The sequence below is a fragment of the Phoxinus phoxinus genome (assembly GCF_949152265.1).
Source record: "Phoxinus phoxinus genome assembly, chromosome: 4".
NCBI lineage: Eukaryota > Metazoa > Chordata > Actinopteri > Cypriniformes > Leuciscidae > Phoxinus > Phoxinus phoxinus.
The window spans coordinates 12,182,165-12,206,517 of NC_136879.1; the positions used below are offsets into that span (position 1 = coordinate 12,182,165).

At 39.4% G+C, this 24,353-nt stretch overlaps 1 protein-coding gene across 4 annotated transcripts in view; it reads left to right on the forward strand.

Annotated features, from left to right (window-relative positions):
- dock10 (dedicator of cytokinesis 10) overlaps window positions 1–24,353 on the forward strand; it is a 179,092-nt gene that overhangs the window by 113,803 nt on the left and 40,936 nt on the right. For all 4 annotated transcript variants that reach the window (XM_079611252.1, XM_079611254.1, XM_079611253.1 and 1 more), the window contains 7 exons: window positions 4,725–4,839; window positions 4,963–5,029; window positions 5,138–5,185; window positions 6,830–6,931; window positions 8,140–8,249; window positions 8,372–8,487; window positions 9,765–9,902. In XM_079611252.1, the coding sequence (XP_079467378.1) occupies window positions 4,725–4,839; window positions 4,963–5,029; window positions 5,138–5,185; window positions 6,830–6,931; window positions 8,140–8,249; window positions 8,372–8,487; window positions 9,765–9,902 (696 nt within the window). The remainder of the gene's footprint in view (window positions 1–4,724; window positions 4,840–4,962; window positions 5,030–5,137; window positions 5,186–6,829; window positions 6,932–8,139; window positions 8,250–8,371; window positions 8,488–9,764; window positions 9,903–24,353) is intronic.

Genomic DNA, 24,353 nt, shown 5'->3' on the forward strand with positions numbered 1-24,353 from the left:
CAACTAAAACACAAACTGATCTCCACAATGGTGACATAACAATTACAATTTTCTCCTTCAGTGATTCTGCTTGTTATCATCAGGTGTCTTCAATAATGCTCAATGATCACTCAATTAATCACTTAATTATCTCATTAACTTTAACACTGCTTCAGTGTTCATTTAACACTCTCTGAGTGTGGACTCATATAAACACTGAGCAGTGTTAATTTAACACTGGGGATTTTGCTGTGTAGAGTTTCTAATGATGGTTTTGGAAATAAAATGTTCTGGCCAATGTAATTTTAGCATTATTCAGAAAACGATTTAATTTAATTTACATAGAGTCTTATGAAAAGTATTTTATTCACTTTTATTAAAATGAATCGCATATATCATGAATCAAATATGACCTGGTCTTAGAAGAGCAAAGCCCTGGTTTATCTTCAAACAAACGAAGTACAGATAAGGGTTGGTTATAATGAACATGAACCAGAGCAGGCACACACATTTACTGCGTTTTCTCCAAATGAATGGACCCTTTTCACAAACTGTGGTGACGTGTTTCCACAGTTATTAACATCGTAAATCTAGCTTACCGTAGTTTTATTTAAATTTGTACAAAAATGTAATATACATTCATAACACTATACGTTGTGTTTCATTACCTTGGCAGTACATGACAGAGAACTGGTTAACTGGCTTCATGTGTTTCTAATACAACAGCGGAGAGAGTGATCAGATTCTCTTTCTCTCTTCTGACCAACATAATCAATCTCTTTTAGAAAGTCATAGAAAACTATTACCATTGATTTCTTCTTTTGCTATTAGGGCAAATGGGGAGGAAAAATTATACTTGTGGTTGTTTCTGTTCATTGCTATAGAAGTTTGCACAACTATGACGACTTCTGCTTCTGAGAACCCCAGAAACGTATCTGTTAAGATACTGCAAAACCTTATCTATTATCCTTACATCAACATCAATTAATAAGCATGTATGATCCACATTGTTCACTGTATTTTGCTTTTTTGAGGAGTTGCTCCAGTATTCATAACACCTAGAACCAGGGTTAGGGTGACTTGACTTCTGACAGCGAGATGATGTTTCCAATAAATGATGTAGTCTGAAGTTCAAAATGATAAAGGAATGGCTTATTGTGGTTATAGTCATATGTGTAACATAAAACAGTCTAAATATGACATTCATTTCTTTATTCTTTATTTCGGCATGGTCAGATCACTGAGCTACGTAGTCTGAATCCTCCGAGTGTCTGCACAATGATCTTGCTAGTCCTTTAGGTCTCAGACGCGTTGTGGTCTCAGCTGGTTCTGGCATAATGTGTTGTGGCCTTAGTTTGCCATAGGAGGTCTGCATTAAATGTGTGAATACTGTATATACAATTAAAATAGTTTGGCATGGTAATGGGTATGACAATGTTGATATGTTTGGTCTTGGCGGAATAGATCTGCTATGCTGCTGCTGGTTATTGCTTTTACTCTTGGTTATTGCTGTTATTGTACTGCTGTTACTATTGGTTATTGTGCTGCTGTTACTTCTGTTACTATTGGTTATTGCTGTTATTGTGCTGCTGTTTGTTATTGCTGTTATTGCTGCTGTTGGTTATTGCTGTTATTGCTGCTGCTGTTGGTTATTGCTGTTATTGCTGCTGTTGGTTATTGCTGTTATTGCTGCTGTTGGTTATTGCTGTTATTGCTGCTGTTGGTTATTGCTGTTATTGCTGCTGTTGGTTATTGCTGTTATTGCTGCTGCTGTTGGTTATTGCTGTTATTGCTGCTGTTATTGCTGCTGTTGGTTATTGCTGTTATTGATACTGCTGTTGGTTATTGATGCTGCTGTTGGTTATTGCTGTTATTGCTGCTGCTGTTGGTTATTGCTGTTATTGCTGCTGCTGTTGGTTATTGCTGTTATTGCTGCTGCTGTTGGTTATTGCTGTTATTGATGCTGCTGTTGGTTATTGCTGTTATTGATGCTGCTGTTGGTTATTGCTGTTATTGCTGCTGCTGTTGGTTATTGCTGTTATTGATGCTGCTGTTGGTTATTGCTGTTATTGATGCTGCTGTTGGTTATTGCTGTTATTGATGCTGCTGTTGGTTATTGCTGTTATTGATGCTGCTGTTGGTTATTGCTGTTATTGCTGCTGCTGTTGGTTATTGCTGTTATTGCTGCTGCTGTTGGTTATTGCTGTTATTGCTGCTGCTGTTGGTTATTGATGCTGCTGCTGTTGGTTATTGATGCTGCTGTTGGTTATTGATGCTGCTGTTGGTTATTGATGCTGCTGTTGGTTATTGCTGTTATTGCTGCTGCTGTTGGTTATTGCTGTTATTGCTGCTGCTGTTGGTTATTGCTGTTATTGCTGCTGCTGTTGGTTATTGCTGTTATTGATGCTGCTGTTGGTTATTGCTGTTATTGATGCTGCTGTTGGTTATTGCTGTTATTGCTGCTGCTGTTGGTTATTGCTGTTATTGCTGCTGCTGTTGGTTATTGCTGTTATTGCTGCTGCTGTTGGTTATTGATGCTGCTGCTGTTGGTTATTGATGCTGCTGTTGGTTATTGATGCTGCTGTTGGTTATTGATGCTGCTGTTGGTTATTGCTGTTATTGATGCTGCTGTTGGTTATTGCTGTTATTGATGCTGCTGTTGGTTATTGCTGTTATTGATGCTGCTGTTGGTTATTGCTGTTATTGATGCTGCTGTTGGTTATTGCTGTTATTGCTGCTGCTGTTGGTTATTGCTGTTATTGATGCTGCTGTTGGTTATTGCTGTTATTGCTGCTGCTGCTGTTGGTTATTGATGATGCTGCTGTTGGTTATTGCTGTTATTGCTGCTGCTGCTGTTGGTTATTGATGCTGCTGTTGGTTATTGATGCTGCTGTTGGTTATTGCTGTTATTGCTGCTGCTGTTGGTTATTGCTGTTATTGCTGCTGCTGTTGGTTATTGCTGTTATTGATACTGCTGTTGGTTATTGATGCTGCTGTTGGTTATTGATGCTGCTGTTGGTTATTGCTGTTATTGATGCTGCTGTTGGTTATTGCTGTTATTGCTGCTGCTGTTGGTTATTGCTGTTATTGCTGCTGCTGTTGGTTATTGCTGTTATTGCTGCTGCTGTTGGTTATTGCTGTTATTGATGCTGCTGTTGGTTATTGCTGTTATTGCTGCTGCTGTTGGTTATTGCTGTTATTGATGCTGCTGTTGGTTATTGCTGTTATTGCTGCTGCTGTTGGTTATTGCTGTTATTGATGCTGCTGTTGGTTATTGCTGTTATTGATGCTGCTGTTGGTTATTGCTGTTATTGATGCTGCTGTTGGTTATTGCTGTTATTGCTGCTGCTGTTGGTTATTGCTGTTATTGATGCTGCTGTTGGTTATTGCTGTTATTGCTGCTGCTGCTGTTGGTTATTGATGATGCTGCTGTTGGTTATTGCTGTTATTGCTGCTGCTGCTGTTGGTTATTGATGCTGCTGTTGGTTATTGATGCTGCTGTTGGTTATTGCTGTTATTGCTGCTGCTGTTGGTTATTGCTGTTATTGCTGCTGCTGTTGGTTATTGCTGTTATTGATACTGCTGTTGGTTATTGATGCTGCTGTTGGTTATTGATGCTGCTGTTGGTTATTGCTGTTATTGATGCTGCTGTTGGTTATTGCTGTTATTGCTGCTGCTGTTGGTTATTGCTGTTATTGCTGCTGCTGTTGGTTATTGCTGTTATTGCTGCTGCTGTTGGTTATTGCTGTTATTGATGCTGCTGTTGGTTATTGCTGTTATTGCTGCTGCTGTTGGTTATTGCTGTTATTGATGCTGCTGTTGGTTATTGCTGTTATTGCTGCTGCTGTTGGTTATTGCTGTTATTGCTGCTGCTGTTGGTTATTGCTGTTATTCCTGCTGCTGTTGGTTATTGCTGTTATTGATGCTGCTGTTGGTTATTGCTGTTATTGCTGCTGCTGTTGGTTATTGCTGTTATTGCTGCTGCTGTTGGTTATTGCTGTTATTGCTGCTGCTGTTGGTTATTGCTGCTGCTGTTGGTTATTGCTGTTATTGCTGCTGCTGTTGGTTATTGCTGTTATTGCTGCTACTGTTAGTTATTGCTGTTATTGATGCTGCTGTTGGTTATTGCTGTTATTGCTGCTGCTGTTGGTTATTGCTGTTATTGCTGCTGCTGTTAGTTATTGCTGTTATTGATACTGCTGTTGGTTATTGCTGTTATTGATGCTGCTGTTGGTTATTGCTGTTATTGATGCTGCTGTTGGTTATTGCTGTTATTGCTGCTGCTGTTAGTTATTGCTGTTATTGATGCTGCTGTTGGTTATTGCTGTTATTGCTGCTGCTGTTGGTTATTGCTGTTATTGCTGCTGCTGTTGGTTATTGCTGTTATTGCTGCTGCTGTTAGTTATTGCTGTTATTGATACTGCTGTTGGTTATTGATGCTGCTGTTGGTTATTGATGCTGCTGTTGGTTATTGCTGTTATTGCTGCTGCTGTTGGTTATTGATGCTGCTGCAGAGAAAGTATGGCACTTGCTACTGCCAATACACACATGCACACAGCCGATGCTAACCAAATATTTGAAGGTTGAGCAGCGAGCTCATTGGATGCTAATACAGAAGGAACTTATCATCTGTACTCTATAGAGAAATCAGCAGATCAGCCTTCCCATCTAGAGTTTCATGAGAGAACTTTGTATGTGAACTCTGACTTGTGTAACAATAGAATGACTGTGATTACTGTTTTCAGGTTGCCAGGCCCCAGTCTCTAATTGGATTTGGTTCACGCTTTGACAAACTGGATCAGGCGGAGACCAGAAGTCTGCTCATATGTTTCCTGCACATTATGAAGACCATTTCAGAGGGTGAGTCTCCTAAAACACCAAACCTTGAAAGATGATGTCTACTGCACATATTCATATCTCATACAGTATCATATGTAATGGCCTGTGACATATTTTACAATGTTCTGAGGATGATTTTTGCAGAGGTGATGGTTTCATACTGGCATCGAGCGATTCACCAGGAGATCAGTGATTTCTTCAATATCCTGGAGTAAGTGACTCTTTTCATAAAGACCAATAAATGGATGAACTTCAAGACAGGAATGGAAGAGAAGTCGCTGTGTGTTTCCACTGTTTTACGTATCTCTCTTTTAAACAGACTATGTCTCCAACACTTCCGCTTCCTTGGAAAGCGCCACATTGCCAGGTAAGATCTCTCCTCGGTCAGAAGTGTTTTACGTGTGCTGCAGTAAATCTACATGAATGTAGGAGGCATCTTTTCTTTTCTCTTCTTTATATCATACGAGAGCACTGTTTTTATTCTCATCTTTTGTGCTTCGAAATAATATTCAGTAACAAAACACATTTTTGAAGAAGTCACTGTCTTTTATGCTTCCAAGTTTGCTACTATAAGTTTTATATTTTAACTTCATATTTTATGAAAGAACATATTACATATTTTATGAAAACTTCATTGAAGTTTAATTGGAAAAATGAACAAATGTCACTTTTGTAACCTGATCCTAGCATAACATGATCAGTCACTAACTGACTTGATTATGATCACTGTAATTAGAATGCAGAGTCTTAATATTTATGATTAATTTTGCCACATAATTTGTTTTAACCTTTTGTAAATCATGAGAGTTCATTTTTTTCAGGTTTAGATAAAAATTTTGAACACAAGATTTCAAATGTTACTCTTCTTCAGTGGTTTTCACTCCTGGTCCAGGTGACTCACTGCTCTGCATATTTTCTATAAATGAATATCAACAAAAACAGCAGACTTTGAAACTTTGAGATCCTCCTGTTCAGCTTGAAGTCCAGCACTGCTCTCGTGATCTCGCTTGTTTTGCACAGCGTTCACACAAACTGCTTATAGCTCTACCTTCATAAAATAGGCTGTGTGACTTTTTGATTTTGACTTTGGTTATGATATGATAGGATATGATTTTGGTAACACTTTTAGTTTAGGATCCAATTCTCACTATTGGCTAGTTGCTTATTAGCAAGCATATTACTAGGATATAGGATTTTATTAGTACTTATAAAGCACATATTAATGTCTTATTCTGCATGACTATATTATATTCTACATCCCATAATCCTATCCAACACCTGAACTTAACAACCTTACTAACTTTTAATAAGCCGTAATTCAGAGTTTATTGAGGTAAAAGTCATAGTTAATACTTAGTTAATAGTGAGAATTGAACCCTAAACTAAAGTGTGACCATGATTTGTAAAATCACTAAATCACTAACATAAAATGTCAAATCAAAGTTAAAGTTACAACTGCATGATGTAACCATTTTTTGTGTGAATGCTGGACAGCTCTGATATGAGGAATATTTTTGCTCAGGTGTCTGAAATGTCCACTCAATAAACCATAGGAAATATTGCTTATTAGTAGGTTATTATTATTATTAATGACAGCTGTAGAATATGTGTGAGTAATAGCCTATAGTGTCTGACCTCGTTCTCATGAATGAAATTGTATCTGTGTTTGTGTTGAGTTGGTCTACTTGCTATTTCCATTATTATATAATGTTATATCGTACATGTCTTCCTCATCACACTCTCTGTTTCCATGTTTTCCTCTGTCTGGCTTCCACACATAAATCCACATTCTCACTGTCAGACACAGATAGTCATTCAGCAATCTCTATCAAAAACCAGCATGAGACGTTTAACTTTTGCCATTTAATATCACAATACACACTTGCCTTTCCTGCTCTTCAACACTCCCCTAAAGCTTGGCTTTGGTTTTCTGTCTGTAATGGCGTGAGCGGGGTGGTTTGGGATGGAGGTTGGCATTAACCCTGCTCTGATTGGCTGGTTGTGTGCGCAGGAAGCTAGCGGCCGCGGTTAAGCTGGCTCAGGCCACACAGAACAATGGCACCCTGAAGGGGTCTAACGTGTCCTACCAGTCTTCAGGGCTCCTACCCCAATGGTAAACACCTAACCGGTCTACACTGAGCTCCCCAAAGCCACGTAACACCATGTGTGCAATAGAACTAATAATTGCATTTCTTAGCTAAAGGGTTTTAATCCTGGTTATAACACCCTAACACATACAGTAGCCACACATTCACAAAGCATTTGTCCGTGTGGGTCCCACTTTATATTAGGTGTCTTTAAAAATGTACTTGTTGTATTGCAAAAGACCGTTGCAGCTTCTGAGGTGGGATACGGGACCGGTTTCGGGACATGGTTCGGGTTAAGGGTTGGTTATGGGGTAGAGGTCAAGAGTGTAATCATAGTGTAATAATTACATTATTAATTGCAGATGTAATTACATGCAGGTGTTTTTAAATACAAGTAAACATGTACAGTATGTACACAATAAGTCAAGTCAAATCAAATTTAGTTACATATTTTCACAATACACATGCTTTCAAAGCAGCTTTACAGAAAATATAATTTCTTAATATATTTATGCCTTATATTCACATTTAGCAGAGATAATATAGTTTACATTTTGTGACGATAAGTGATTGCTTATCGCCACAAAATGTAAACTATATTATCTCTGCTAAATGTGAATATAAGGCATAAAGATATTGAGTTGGATATATGTGACTATATCCAACTTTATATAAAGAGCTGGGCAATAATATAGGTGCATTTTCTGACTAAATAAAAAAATTAGGCAATGGAGATTTGCTATATATTGTTTTTTTGTGAGTGTACTTTATGTTTGGGAAATAAAGTTGGATATTATATATATATATATATATATATCCAGCTTTATATATAGAAAATAAGTGAATAATGACTCCTTTAAATATTAGCACACCGTGCTTAAAGACACTTCATATAAAGCGGATCCGTCCTGTGTAAATATCATAGTTCATCATGTCTTTCCACAGATGTCTTCAGTGTGGGAATCATGTTTGTCTCTCATTCACCTCCTGATATACTTGATATTTATGTTGGTGCAAAGAAAGTGAATGGCTATTTAGTGTTTAATTTTTAGCTAAAATGTTTTAAAACTGCACAGGTATTCACAGTTTAATAAGAGCCAATTATTTTCAAGATTCCCTGGACAGTCTGTAAACAGGAATAGAGGGAGGATCTCTCTGCTATTGTCAAGACAAGTGTGATTCTGTTGTTGCGGTCACTCCTCTGTTTAATCCCGAATGCTGTCGTTCCCGGCAGGATTCTGTCCGCTCCGGACGGGCACAGACACGCGCGCTCCCAGACCATGCCCATCATCCGGGGGAAGAACGCCCTCGCAAACCCCAAACTGCTGCATATGATGGACACAGGTACACTCAATACACTTCTGCTGTGGGTTTCAGATTAATGAAAAGTCAATGCATATGATCTGGACATGTTTTGGTTGTTGAGAGGTTCATGAGAAATTAAAACAACTGTAATGTGTGTTTAGATGGAAATGCTCCTGACGGAGAAAACGCCAACCCTACAGACATCGAGGCGAACCTTTCTACTGAAGTAGCGCTGACCGTGCTGGACGTTCTGGACCTGTTTGTTCATCATCACAAGGTATACTCATAACCTTTAATGACATGGAAATATATCCCAAAATACACTCTGAACATAAAGCAAAAAAAAGTTCTTAGTTTTTTTGTCTTGTTTCCAGTCCAATTGTCTAAAAATCAAGAAGCATTTATTAAATAAAATGACATTATATTATATCTTGTTTTCTAAAGAAGAAGAAAACTTTATTTTCAACAATATTCAACAATTAAGGGAGCTTGTGTCTGCCAATGGGGTAAGAAAAATTATCTGATTCAAATGGAAAACAAGACAAACCTCGCTTAGCTTAGATTTTTCTTTCAGAAAACAAGATATAATATCTTACGTCGTTTTACTTCTCTGCTTCGTGATTTAAGAGTTTTTAGATTTTGGACTGGAAACAAGACAAAAATACTAAGAAAAGCATTTTTTGCAGTAAGTATGTGAATTGGGATTTGTGCTTGATAATTTACTTATTAAAAACTCCTAATATCTAAAAAATAAAATAAAAACTCAATATGTGAATATGTGTGCACAAAGAGGAACACAGGAAGAAATTATTTGAAAATATGTAATTATTTTCATATGGATCAATGACAAGTGAAGATGTCTGAGTTGATAAAGAGGAGAAAATATTTTTTTAATATTTTAAAATACAGGGCAATTTAGATTTTAAATAAAATGTTAATTTTCTACAATTTGATTTTAAGACTATAAAATTGCCAGGTGATGTAACATGTTAATAAGAAATACTTAAAAATGTAAAGTACTAAATGTTTCCAACATATACATTTTTAATGAATATCAAAGAGTTTTTTCTGTTTGAGCGGAACAAAATGTGCCTTTTTTTAGTCATTTTGAAAATTGATGCCTGTGTAAAGATGTTTTCTCCATTGTATCTTTTTCTTCTCACTTGACAAAAAACTGCTGTCCTGCACGGACTCTGATTGGGTGGACAAAAGTACTTCAAATACTTTCGCAACAAAAGTATTTCCAAATAAAATTAATTCACAGCTTACCGTTTTTATGAAATAATGCCTCAAGATTATGTCAAGCTGCATATGCCAACATTAACTTAAGTTCAATGTCAATTCTGATATAAATTAAAGATGCTAGGCTACTAAATGTGTTTAGGCCAAAAATCAAGTCCATTAAAATCACTGCAAAATTCAGAGTCTTGTTTGCGAGTATAATCAATGCAAATACTGTTTAGGAAACACTCAGTGTGTGATGCAGCCATTCTGTGAGTGTGTATCTGACAGTAAAGACACATGCCCATCTCCTGCTCCTCTCCTCCGCTACAGAAGCAGCTGCTGCACGACGAAGGGCAGAACTCGCTGATGAAGAAAGTGTTGGACACGTACATGCTGTTCTTCCAGATCAACCAGTCCACCACCACCCTCAGACACGTCTTCACCGCCCTGCGCCTCTTCATTCACAAGGTTGAACCCTGTCTCTTCATGTATCTTCAAATCCGGGGTTTTTCATTGTTTTTAATAGATACAGGGAATTATTGGGTGCAATGGTAAAGTTGAGCATTTCTGTGCCCTACTCACTCTGAAGGGCTTAAAGTTAAGCCAGTGTGTCCCGTAATGTAGCCAGGACACAACTGAAGGAAGCTTCTACATATAAATGTCATTTATCACATCAAAAGGAATTGTTCTATTTACATTTATACAAGCTCATGTGTATTTCGCTTCAATCCAAAGTTCAGGTTTTAGTGAACTCCAACCTGCAAATTCATATCACATGAAGACTTGTGACCAGTAGAAATGAATACAGCACGCCGTGACATCTTGAAATAAAACTGAATTAAAAGAACGCAAAATTAAAATCTGCAGGATTGTAGTGGATTGGATTTTATATATTATATTTTGAATATTTTCTTTAAAGGCACCGCAGACTGTGACGTTATAGGACGAGTGTGTAGAAATGTTGTGTGCTCAAACTCTAGTGTGACCGCAGCGTCATTTGGAGCAACCCTTCATGTGACGCCCTCTTCACAGTGCAATAACCCAATGGCCCATTTTATGCCTGATTCTCTCATTATTGCGTTCACCTCTGGTCATCCGGTGTATTTAAACCGCTTTTTAGTATTACTAATGTTTATCAGTCATGAATCGTGCAACTTCTAACATCTTTACCTCTGGAAGTTTATCAAGGATGCTTAAAGTGTTTTTCCCCAGAAGCTTTTTGCAGAGATGCATATATAATACTCCTTTCAAAGCATTATGATTATACGAACAGGATAAAAAAAAATTAAAAAAATAAAGTATATCATCTTATATAACACTGATTATAAAATCTAATTGCGGTTGGAAAAAAAGACTTTCTAAAACGCTCTTTATGGCAGCGTGGATTAATTAATCTTGAGCTATGGGTACTCACAAAAGCTCGAGATATTTCATTAAGAGGATGACAGTCATTAGTCATAAGAGAAAGTTTCCCAATCATTCTATCACCTCTAAAGTGGGTAACACACTCCCCACAACAGAGCCTGCCTTCTTTATGAGTTTATTAGGGGCCAAGCACTGAAGGTGCGGGCACCTATTGTATCTGTTCCCGTTCTTATTCTTCTTTTTCTTTTTTTAGGGGCCAAGCACTGAAGGTGCGGGCACCTATTGTATCTGTTCCCGTTCTTATTAGGGGCCAAGCACTGAAGGTGCGGGCACCTATTGTATCTGTTCCCGTTCTTATTCTTCTTTTTAGGGGCCAAGCACTGAAAGTGCGGAGGCACCTATTGTTTTCGTTCCGGTTCTTATTATTATTATTATTATTATTATTATTCTGCTTCTTCCGACTGGGCGTCTATGGCAGCCCATAGAAGCGTATGCGGGAAAGTTGTTCCGGTTTGACATTCTGATAGAGGACATTCCCAACAGTAATTGCACCAATTTTGGTGTCTCTAACTCATTCCCTCTAGCGCCACCACCTGTCCAAAGTTTCACTTATATTATGCTAATAACTTTTAAACCGTAAGGCCTATCAACAAAATTCTTTTTTCCTCTGATTCCTGAGCTCACGACGATTCGACTGGACCCTATGACGTCATTTTCCGTCATAAAAATATGGCCGCCATTTTGAATTGTCCAAAAAACCTTCTTTTGCAAACTCGTCCTAGACGGTTTGTCCGATTTGCACCAAAATTGCACCAGATCATCTTCAGGCTGTGGGGACAAAAAGTTATGGAATTCAAGTTGATTCGTCAAACCGTTTTCGATAAACGCGCAAACAAATTTTACGTAGCGCTTGCGAAAACAGACATAAGGCTGTATCTCCGCATCGCTTAATCGTATTCAAACCAAACTTCCTACATGTCATCACAAGCATGACTTGAGGCTACATGCTGCGTTTCGGCGCAGCGCCACCTACTGGTCTGGAGATATGAAAAAAGGCTATTTTTGCTTATAACTTCTGAACGGTTTGTCCAAAAATCACAAAAGTGGTCTCGTTAGATTCAGGGCGTCATGTTGAGTTGACTGATATCCAATTTTTCCATATCGGCCATTTTGGCTGTCGGCCATTTTGAATTATGTGCTAAAATGCTGTATTTTATGAACGCATGAACGTATCGTTACGAAACTCAGTATGGGTCATCAGTACAAAGCCCTAAAGGTACTCAAAAGATTATGAGACAGCGCCACCTTTTGGTCAAAAGTTATAATGAAATTTCCAAAAATGCTAATAACTTTTGAATAAATTTGCCTATAGTAATGACACTGATCTCAATAGATTCCTTGGGTTATGCTGAAATCATAGATACCAATTTTGCCATAGTCAGCCAAACTTCCTGTCCGCCATCTTTATTTTCTTTTAAAACCTACTTTTTCGAACTCCTCCTAGACCGAACGTCCGATTTTCACCAAAATCGGATCGTGTCATCTCCAGACCGTGCCGAGTAAAAGTTATGGATTTCGTGTCGATAGACAAAACCGTTTTTGTATACCGCAGTGGCAAAGTTGAGGCATGATGCCAAAATGACTATTCAGGCTTTATATCTGCAATGCCTTGACAGATTGACACCAAACTTTGTATGTGTCATTGTCACTTCACTCTGACATTATCACATCAGTTTCGTAACTGCGCCACCTATTGGTCGAAAGTGATAATCATATTTTTAGTTAATGTATCAACCATTGTGCCAAAATTCATCTTTAAATGTCTTCAATTGCTCCTTGCTGCAGTGGGTCTCACACTCCCAGCCACTTTGGCATGTCTTGTCGTCTTGCTTGCGCTTGGCCCCGGTGATTGCTGCTTGCAGCTATATTTCTTTTTCTTTTTCTTCCGACTGGGCGTCTATGGCAGCCTATAGAACCGTTTGCGGGAAACTTATTCAAATTGGCACAGTGATAGAGGACAGCCTGAACTATCACCATAGCAAATTTGGAGTCTCCAACTCATTCCCTCTAGCGCCACCAGCTGTCCAAAGTTGCACTCATGTTGATGCTAATAACTTTTGAACCACAAGGGCTAGAAACAAAATTCTTTTTTCCTCTGATTCCTGAGCTCATGACGATTCGACTGCACCCTATGACGTCATTTTCCGTCATAATAGTTTTCCCGCCATTTTGAATTTTCCGAAAAACCTACTTTTTCGAACTCCTCCTAGGCCGTTTTTCCGAATTTCACGAAAAATGAACCAGATCATCTCCAGACCTTGACGACCAAAAGTTATGGAATTCAAGTTGATTCGAATTACCGTTCTCGAATACCGCGCAAATAAATTTTACGTAGCGCTTGCGAAAACAGACGTAAGGCCGTATCTCCACAACGCTTTATCGGATTCAGACCAAATTTGGTACATGTCATCACAAGCATGACCTGAGGCTACATGCTGCGTTTCGGCACAGCGCCACCTACTGGTCCGGAGATATGAAGAATTTATGTTTTTGCTTATAACTTCTGAACGGTTTGTCCAAAAATCACAAAAGTGGTCTCGTTAGGTTCAGGGCGTCATACTGAGTCGACTGATATCCAATTTTCCCATATCGGCCATTTTGGCTGTCGGCCATTTTGAATTATGTGCTAAAATGCTGTATTTTATGAACGCATGAACGTATCGTTACGAAACTCAGTATGGGTCATCAGTACAACGCCCTAAAGGTACTCAAAAATTTATGAGACAGCGCCACCTTTTGGTCAAAAGTTATAATGAAATTTCCAAAAATGCTAATAACTTTTGAATAAATTTGCCTATAGTAAGGACACTGATATTAATAGATTCCTTGGGTTATGCTGAAAACATAGATACCAATTTTGCCATAGTCAGCCAAACTTCCTGTCCGCCATCTTTATTTTCTTTTAAAACCTACTTTTTCGAACTCCTCCTAGACCGAACGTCTGATTTTCACCAAAATCGGGTCGTGTCATCTCCAGACCGTGCCGAGTAAAAGTTATGGATTTCGTGTCGATAGACAAAACCGTTTTTGTATACCGCAGTGGCAAAGTTGAGGCATGATGCCAAAATGACTATTCAGGCTTTATATCTGCAATGCCTTGACATATTGACACCAAACTTTGTATGTGTCATTGTCACTTCACTCTGACCACATCACATCAGTTTCGTAACTGCGCCACCTATTGGTCGAAAGTGATAATCATATTTTTAGTTATTGTATGTGATTTTTCAACCATTTTGCCAAAATTCATCTTTAAATGTCTTCAATTGCTCCTTGCTGCAGTTGGTCTCACACTTCCAGCCACTTTGGCATGTCTTGTCGTCTTGCTTGCGCTTGGCCCCGGTGATTGCTGCTTGCAGCTATATTTCTTCTTTTTTTTCTTTTTCTTCCGACTGGGCGTCTATGGCAGCCTATAGAACCGTTTGCGGGAAACTTATGAAAATTGGCACAGTGATAGAGGACAGCCTGAACTATCACCATAGCAAATTTGGAGTCTCCAACTCATTTCCTCTAGCGCCACCAGCTGTCCAAATTTTCACTCATGTTTATGCTAATAACTTTTGAACCACAAGGGCTAGAAACAAAATTCTTTTTTCCTCTGATTCCTGAGCTCACGACGATTCGATTGCACCCTATGACGTCATTTTCCGTCATAATAGTTTTCCCGCCATTTTGAATTTTCCAAAAAACCTACTTTTTCGAACTCCTCCTAGGCCGTTGCTCCGAATTTCACGAAAATTGAACCAGATCAACTCCAGACCATGACGACAAAAAGTTATGGAATTCAAGTTGATTCGAATTACTGTTCTCGAATACCGCGCAAATAAATTTTACGTAGCGCTTGCAAAAACAGACGTAAGGCCGTATCTCCACAACGCTTTATCGGATTCAGACCAAATTTGGTACATGTCATCACAAGCATGACCTGAGGCTACATGCTGCGTTTCGGCGCAGCGCCACCTACTGGTCCGGAGATATGAAGAATTTATATTTTTGCTTATAACTTCTGAACGGTTTGTCCAAAAATCACAAAAGTGGTCTCGTTAGATTCAGGGCATCGTGCTGAGTCGACTGATATCCAATTTTCCCATATCGGCCATTTTGGCTGTCGGCCATTTTGAATTATGTGCTAAAATGCTGTATTTTATGAACGCATGAACGTATCGTTACGAAACTCAGTATGGGTCATCAGTACAACGCCCTAAAAGTACTCAAAAATTTATGAGACAGCGCCACCTTTTGGTCAAAAGTTATAATGAAATTTCCAAAAATGCTAATAACTTTTGAATAAATTTGCCTATAGTAATGACACTGATCTCAATAGATTCCTTGGGTTATGCTGAAAACATAGATACCAATTTTGCCATAGTCAATTAAAGTTCCTGTCCGCCATCTTTATTTTCTTTTAAAACCTACTTTTTCGAACTCCTCCTAGACCGAACGTCCGATTTTCACCAAAATCGGATCGTGTCATCTCCAGACTGTACCGAGTAAAAGTTATGGATTTCGTGTCGATAGACAAAACCGTTTTCGTATACCGCAGTGGCAAAGTTGAGGCATGATGCCAAAATGACTATTCAGGCTTTATATCTGCAATGCCTTGACATATTGACACCAAACTTTGTATGTGTCATTGTCACTTCACTCTGACCACATCACATCAGTTTCGTAACTGCGCCACCTATTGGTCGAAAGTGATAATCATATTTTTAGTTATTGTATGTGATTTTTCAACCATTTTGCCAAAATTCATCTTCAAATGTCTTTAATTGCTCCTTGCTGCAGTGGGTCTCACACTCCCAGCCACTTTGGCATGTCTTGTCGTCTTGCTTGCGCTTGGCCCCGGTGATTGCTGCTTGCAGCTATATTTAGGGGCCAAGCACTGAAGGTGCGGGCACCTATTGTATCTGTTCCGGTTCTTCTTCTTCTTTTTTTTCTTTTTCTTCCGACTGGGCGTCTATGGCAGCCTATAGAACCGTTTGGGGGAAACTTATGAAAATTGGCACAGTGATATAGGACAGCCTGAACTATCACCATAGCAAATTTGGAGTCTCCAACTCATTCCCTCTAGCGCCACCAGCTGTCCAAAGTTTCACTCATGTTTATGCTAATAACTTTTGAACCACAAGGGCTAGAAACAAAATTCTTTTTTCCTCTGATTCCTGAGCTCATGACGATTCGACTGCACCCTATGACGTCACTTTCCGTCATAATAGTTTTCCCGCCATTTTGAATTTTCCGAAAAACCTACTTTTTCGAACTCCTCCTAGGCCGTTGCTCCGAATTTCACGAAAAATGAACCAGATCATCTCCAGACCTTGACGACCAAAAGTTATGGAATTCAAGTTGATTCGAATTACCGTTCTCGAATACCGCGCAAATAAATTTTACGTAGCGCTTGCGAAAACAGATGTAAGGCTGTATCTCCGCAACGCTTTATCGGATTCAGACCAAATTTGGTACATGTCATCACAAGCATGACCTGAGGCTACATGCTGCGTTTCGGCGCTGCGCCACCTACTGGCCTGGAGATATGAAGAATTTATGTTTTTGCTTATAACTTCTGAACGGTTTGTCCAAAAATCACAAAAGTGGTCTCGTTAGATTCAGGGCGTCGTGCTGAGTTGACTGATATTCAATTTTCCCATATCGGCCATTTTGGCTGTCGGCCATTTTGAATTATGTGCTAAAATGCTGTATTTTATGAACGCATGAACGTATCGTTACAAAACTCAGTATGGGTCATCAGTACAACGCCCTAAAGTTACTCAAAAATTTATGAGACAGCGCCACCTTTTGGTCAAAAGTTATAATGAAATTTCCAAAAATGCTAATAACTTTTGAATAAATTTGCCTATAGTAATGTCACTGATCTCAATAGATTCCTTGGGTTATGCTGAAAACATAGATACCAATTTTGCCATAGTCAATCAAAGTTCCTGTCCGCCATCTTTATTTTCTTTTAAAACCTACTTTTTCGAACTCCTCCTAGACCGAACGTCCGATTTTCACCAAAATCGGATCGTGTCATCTCCAGACCGTGCCGAGTAAAAGTTATGGATTTCGTGTCGATAGACGAAACCGTTTTCGTATACCGCAGTGGCAAAGTTGAGGCATGATGCCAAAATGACTATTCAGGCTTTATATCTGCAATGCCTTGACATATTGACACCAAACTTTGTAAGTGTCATTGTCACTTCACTCTGACCACATCACATCAGTTTCGTAATTGCGCCACCTATTGGTCGAAAGTGATAATCATATTTTTAGTTAATATATGTGATTTTTCAACCATTTTGCCAAAATTCATCTTCAAATGTCTTTAATTGCTCCTTGCTGCAGTTTGTCTCACACTTTCAGCCATGTAGGCATATCTCGTTGTCTGCTTTTGCGCTTGGCCCCGTAATGGCTGCTTGCAGCTATATTTAGGGGCCAAGCACTGAAGGTGCGGGCACCTATTGTATCTGTTCCCGTTCTTATTCTTCTTTTTTAGGGGCCAAGCACTGAAGGTGCGGGCACCTATTGTATCTGTTCCGGTTCTTATTCTTCTTTTTCTTTTTTTTCTTTTTCTTCCGACTGGGCGTCTATGGCAGCCTATAGAACCGTTTGCGGGAAACTTATGAAAATTGGCACAGTGATAGAGGACAGCCTGAACTATCACCATAGCAAATTTGGAGTCTCCAACTCATTCCCTCTAGCGCCACCAGCTGTCCAAAGTTTCACTCATGTTTATGCTAATAACTTTTGAACCACGAGGGCTAGAAACAAAATTCTTTTTTCCTCTGATTTCTGAGCTAACGACGATTCGATTGCACCATATGACGTCATTTTCCGTCATAATAGTTTTCCCGCCATTTTGAATTTTCCAAAAAACCTACTTTTTCGAACTCCTCCTAGGCCGTTGCTCCGAATTTCACGAAAATTGAACCAGATCATCTCCAGACCATGACGACCAAAAGTTATGGAATTCAAGTTGATTTGTCAAACCGTTCACGAATACCGCCCAATTTAATTTTACGTTGCGCTTGCGAAAACAGACGTAAGGCCGTATCTCCACAACGTTTTATCGGATTCAGACCAAATTTGGTACATGTCATCACAAGCATGACCTGAGGCTACATGCTGCGTTTCGGCGCAGCGCCACCTACTGGTCCGGAGATATGAAGAATTTATGTTTTTGCTTATAACTTCTGAACGGTTTGTCCAAAAATCACAAAAGTGGTCTCGTTAGGTTCAAGGCGTCATACTGAGTCGACTGATATCCAATTTTCCCATATCGGCCATTTTGGCTGTCGGCCATTTTGAATTATGTGCTAAAATGCTGTATTTTATGAACGCATGAACGTATCGTTACGAAACTCAGTATGGGTCATCAGTACAAGGCCCTAAAGGTACTCAAAAATTTATGAGACAGCGCCACCTTTTGGTCAAAAGTTGTAACGAATTTTCATGAAATGCTAATAACTTTTGAATAAATTAGCCTATAGTAATGACACTGATCTCAATAGATTCCTTGGATTATGCTGAAAACATAGATACCAATTTTGCCATAGTCAGTCAAACTTCCTGTCCGCCATCTTTATTTTCTTTTAAAACCTACTTTTTCGAACTCCTCCTAGACCGAACGTCCGATTTTCACCAAAATCGGATTGTGTCATCTCCAGACCGTGCCGAGTAAAAGTTATGGATTTCGTGTCGATAGACGAAACCGTTTTCGTATACCGCAGTGGCAAAGTTAAGGCATGATGCCAAAATGACTATTCAGGCTTTATATCTGCAATGCCTTGACATATTGACACCAAACTTTGTAAGTGTCATTGTCACTTCACTCTGACCACATCACATCAGTTTCGTAACTGCGCCACCTATTGGTCGAAAGTGATAATCATATTTTTAGTTATTGTATGTGATTTTTCAACCATTTTGCCAAAATTCATCTTCAAATGTCTTTAATTGCTCCTTGCTGCAGTTTGTCTCACACTTTCAGCCATGTAGGCATATCTCGTCGTCTGCTTTTGCGCTTGGCCCCGTAATGGCTGCTTGCAGCTATATTTAGGGGCCAAGCACTGAAGGTGCGGGCACCTATTGTATCTGTTCCGGTTCTTATTCTTCTTCCTTTTTTTTCTTTTTCCGACTGGGCGTCTATGGCAGCCTATAGAACCGTTTGCGGGAAACTTATGAAAATTGGCACAGTGATAGAGGACAGCCTGAACTATCACCATAGCAAATTTGGAGTCTCCAACTCATTCCCTCTAGCGCCACCAGCTGTCCAAAGTTTCACTCATGTTTATGCTAATAACTTTTGAACCACAAGGGCTAGAAACAAAATTATTTTTTCCTCTGATTCCTGAGCTCATGACGATTCGAATGCACCATATGACGTCATTTTCCGTCATAATAGTTTTCCCGCCATTTTGAATTTTCCAAAAAACCTACTTTTTCGAACTCCTCCTAGGCCGTTGCTCCGAATTTCACGAAAAATTAACCAGATCATCTCCAGACCTTGACGACCAAAAGTTATGGAATTCAAGTTGATTCGAATTACCGTTCTCGAATACCGCGCAAATAAATTTTACGTAGCGCTTGCGAAAACAGATGTAAGGCCGTATCTCCACAACGCTTTATCGGATTCAGACCAAATTTGGTACATGTCATCACAAGCATGACCTGAGGCTACATGCTGCGTTTCGGCGCAGCGCCACCTACTGGTCCGGAGATATGAAGAATTTATGTTTTTGCTTATAACTTCTGAACGGTTTGTCCAAAAATCACAAAAATGGTCTCGTTAGATTCAGGGCGTCGTGCTGAGTTGACTGATATCCAATTTTCCCATATCGGCCATTTTGGCTGTCGGCCATTTTGAATTATGTGCTAAAATGCTGTATTTTATGAACGCATGAACGTATCGCTACGAAACTCAGTATGGGTCATCAGTACAACGCCCTAAAGGTACTCAAAAATTTATGAGACAGCGCCACCTTTTGGTCAAAAGTTATAATGAAATTTCCAAAAATGCTAATAACTTTTGAATAAATTAGCCTATAGTAATGACACTGGTCTCAATAGATTCCTTGGGTTATGCTGAAAACATAGATACCAATTTTGCCATAGTCAGCCAAACTTCCTGTCCGCCATATTTATTTTCTTTTAAAACCTACTTTTTCAAACTCCTCCTAGACTGAACGTCCGATTTTCACCAAAATCGGATCGTGTCATCTCCAGACCGTGCCGAGTAAAAGTTATGGATTTCGTGTCGATAGACGAAACCGTTTTCATATACCGCAGTGGCAAAGTTGAGGCATGATGCCAAAATGACTATTCAGGCTTTATATTTGCAATGCCTTGACATATTGACACCAAACTTTGTAAGTGTCATTGTCACTTCACTCTGACCACATCACATCAGTTTCGTAATTGCGCCACCTATTGGTCGAAAGTGATAATCATATTTTTAGTTAATGTATGTGATTTTTCAACCAATTTGCCAAAATTGATCTTCAAATGTCTTTAATTGCTCCTTGCTGCAGTTTGTCTCACACTTTCAGCCATGTAGGCATATCTCGTCGTCTGCTTTTGCGCTTGGCCCCGTGATGGCTGCTTGCAGCTATATTCTTTTTTTTCTTTTTCTTTTTCTTCCGACTGGGCGTCTATGGCAGCCTATAGAACCGTTTGCGGGAAACTTATGAAAATTGGCACAGTGATAGAGGACAGCCTGAACTATCACCATAGCAAATTTGGAGTCTCCAACTCATTCCCTCTAGCGCCACCAGCTGTCCAAAGTTTCACTCATGTTTATGCTAATAACTTTTGAACCACAAGGGCTAGAAACAAAATTCTTTTTTCCTCTGATTCCTGAGCTCATGACGATTCGAATGCACCATATGACGTCATTTTCCGTCATAATAGTTTTCCCGCCATTTTGAATTTTCCAAAAAACCTACTTTTTCGAACTCCTCCTAGGCCGTTGCTCCGAATTTCACGAAAAATTAACCAGATCATCTCCAGACCTTGACGACCAAAAGTTATGGAATTCAAGTTGATTCGAATTACCGTTCTCGAATACCGCGCAAATAAATTTTACGTAGCGCTTGCGAAAACAGATGTAAGGCCGTATCTCCACAACGCTTTATCGGATTCAGACCAAATTTGGTACATGTCATCACAAGCATGACCTGAGGCTACATGCTGCGTTTCGGCGCAGCGCCACCTACTGGTCCGGAGATATGAAGAATTTATGTTTTTGCTTATAACTTCTGAACGGTTTGTCCAAAAATCACAAAAATGGTCTCGTTAGATTCAGGGCGTCGTGCTGAGTTGACTGATATCCAATTTTCCCATATCGGCCATTTTGGCTGTCGGCCATTTTGAATTATGTGCTAAAATGCTGTATTTTATGAACGCATGAACGTATCGCTACGAAACTCAGTATGGGTCATCAGTACAACGCCCTAAAGGTACTCAAAAATTTATGAGACAGCGCCACCTTTTGGTCAAAAGTTATAATGAAATTTCCAAAAATGCTAATAACTTTTGAATAAATTAGCCTATAGTAATGACACTGGTCTCAATAGATTCCTTGGGTTATGCTGAAAACATAGATACCAATTTTGCCATAGTCAGCCAAACTTCCTGTCCGCCATATTTATTTTCTTTTAAAACCTACTTTTTCAAACTCCTCCTAGACTGAACGTCCGATTTTCACCAAAATCGGATCGTGTCATCTCCAGACCGTGCCGAGTAAAAGTTATGGATTTCGTGTCGATAGACGAAACCGTTTTCATATACCGCAGTGGCAAAGTTGAGGCATGATGCCAAAATGACTATTCAGGCTTTATATTTGCAATGCCTTGACATATTGACACCAAACTTTGTAAGTGTCATTGTCACTTCACTCTGACCACATCACATCAGTTTCGTAATTGCGCCACCTATTGGTCGAAAGTGATAATCATATTTTTAGTTAATGTATGTGATTTTTCAACCAATTTGCCAAAATTGATCTTCAAATGTCTTTAATTGCTCCTTGCTGCAGTTTGTCTCACACTTTCAGCCATGTAGGCATATCTCGTCGTCTGCTTTTGCGCTTGGCCCCGTGATGGCTGCTTGCAGCTATATTCTTTTTTTTCTTTTTCTTTTTCTTCCGACTGGGCGTCTATGGCAGCCTATAGAACCGTTTGCGGGAAACTTATGAAAATTGGCACAGTGATAGAGGACAGCCTGAACTATCACCATAGCAAATTTGGAGTCTCCGACTCATTCCCTCTAGCGCCACCAGCTGTCCAAAGTTTCACTCATGTTTATGCTAATAACTTTTGAACCACAAGGGCTAGAAACAAAATTCTTTTTTCCTCTGATTCCTGAGCTCACGACGATTCGACTGCACCCTATGACGTCATTTTCCGTCATAATAGTTTTCCCGCCATTTTGAATTTTCCAAAAAACCTACTTTTTCGAACTCCTCCTAGGCCGTTGATCCGAATTTCACGAAAAATGAACCAGATCATCTCCAGACCTTGACGACCAAAAGTTATGGAATTCAAGTTTATTCGAATTACCGTTCTCGAATACCGCGCAAATAAATTTTACGTAGCGCTTGCGAAAACAGACGTAAGGCCGTATCTCCACAACGCTTTGTTGGATTCAGACCAAATTTGGTACATGTCATCACAAGCATGACCTGAGGCTACATGCTGCGTTTCGGCGCAGCGCCACCTACTGGTCCGGAGATATGAAGAATTTATGTTTTTGCTTATAACTTCTGAACGGTTTGTCCAAAAATCACAAAAGTGGTCTCGTTAGATTCAGGGCGTCGTGTTGAGTTGACTGATATCCAATTTTCCCATATCGGCCATTTTGGCTGTCGGCCATTTTGAATTATGTGCTAAAATGCTGTATTTTATGAACGCATGAACGTATCGTTACGAAACTCAGTATGGGTCATCAGTACAACGCCCTAAAGGTACTCAAAAATGTATGAGACAGCGCCACCTTTTGGTCAAAAGTTATAATGAAATTTCCAAAAATGCTAATAACTTTTGAATATATTTGCCTATAGTAATGACACTGATCTCAATAGATTCCTTGGGTTATGCTGAAAACATAGATACCAATTTTGCCATAGTCAGCCAAACTTCCTGTCCGCCATCTTTATTTTCTTTTAAAACCTACTTTTTCGAACTCCTCCTAGACCGAACGTCCGATTTTCACCAAAATTGGATCGTGTCATCTCCAGACCGTGCCGAGTAAAAGTTATGGATTTCGTGTCGATAGACGAAACCGTTTTCGTATACCGCAGTGGCAAAGTTGAGTCATGATGCCAAAATGACTATTCAGGCTTTATATCTGCAATGCCTTGACATATTGACACCAAACTTTGTATGTGTCATTGTCACTTCACTCTGACCACATCACATCAGTTTCGTAACTGCGCCACCTATTGGTCAAAAGTGATAATCATATTTTTAGTTATTGTATGTGATTTTTCAACCATTTTGCCAAAATTCATCTTCAAATGTCTTTAATTGCTCCTTGCTGCAGTGGGTCTCACACTCCCAGCCACTTTGGCATGTCTTGTCGTCTTGCTTGCGCTTGGCCCCGGTGATTGCTGCTTGCAGCTATATTTTTTCTTTTTTTTCTTCCGACTGGGCGTCTATGGCAGCCTATAGAACCGTTTGCGGGAAACTTATGAAAATTGGCACAGTGATAGAGAACAGCCTGCACTATCACCATAGCAAATTTGGAGTCTCCAACTCATTCCCTCTAGCGCCACCAGCTGTTCAAAGTTTCACTCATGTTTATGCTAATAACTTTTGAACCACAAGGGCTAGAAACAAAATTCTTTTTTCCTCTGATTCCTGAGCTCATGACGATTCGATTGCACCCTATGACGTCATTTTCCGTCATAATAGTTTTCCCGCCATTTTGAATTTTCCGAAAAACGTACTTTTTCGAACTCCTCCTAGGCCGTTGCTCCGAATTTCACGAAAAATGAACCAGATCATCTCCAGACCTTGTCGACCAAAAGTTATGGAATTCAAGTTGATTCGAATTACCGTTCTCGAATACCGCGCAAATAAATTTTACGTAGCGCTTGCGAAAACAGACGTAAGGCCGTATCTCCACAACGCTTTATCGGATTCAGACCAAATTTGGTACATGTCATCACAAGCATGACCTGAGGCTACATGCTGCGTTTCGGCGCAGCGCCACCTACTGGTCCGGAGATATGAAGAATTTATGTTTTTGCTTATAACTTCTGAACGGTTTGTCCAAAAATCACAAAAGTGGTCTCGTTAGATTCAGGGCGTCGTGCTGAGTTGACTGATATCCAATTTTCCCATATCGGCCATTTTGGCTGTCGGCCATTTTGAATTATGTGCTAAAATGTTGTATTTTATGAACACATGAACGTATCGTTACGAAACTCAGTATGAGTCATCAGTACAACGCCCTTAAGGTACTCAAAAATTTATGAGACAGCGCCACCTTTTGGTC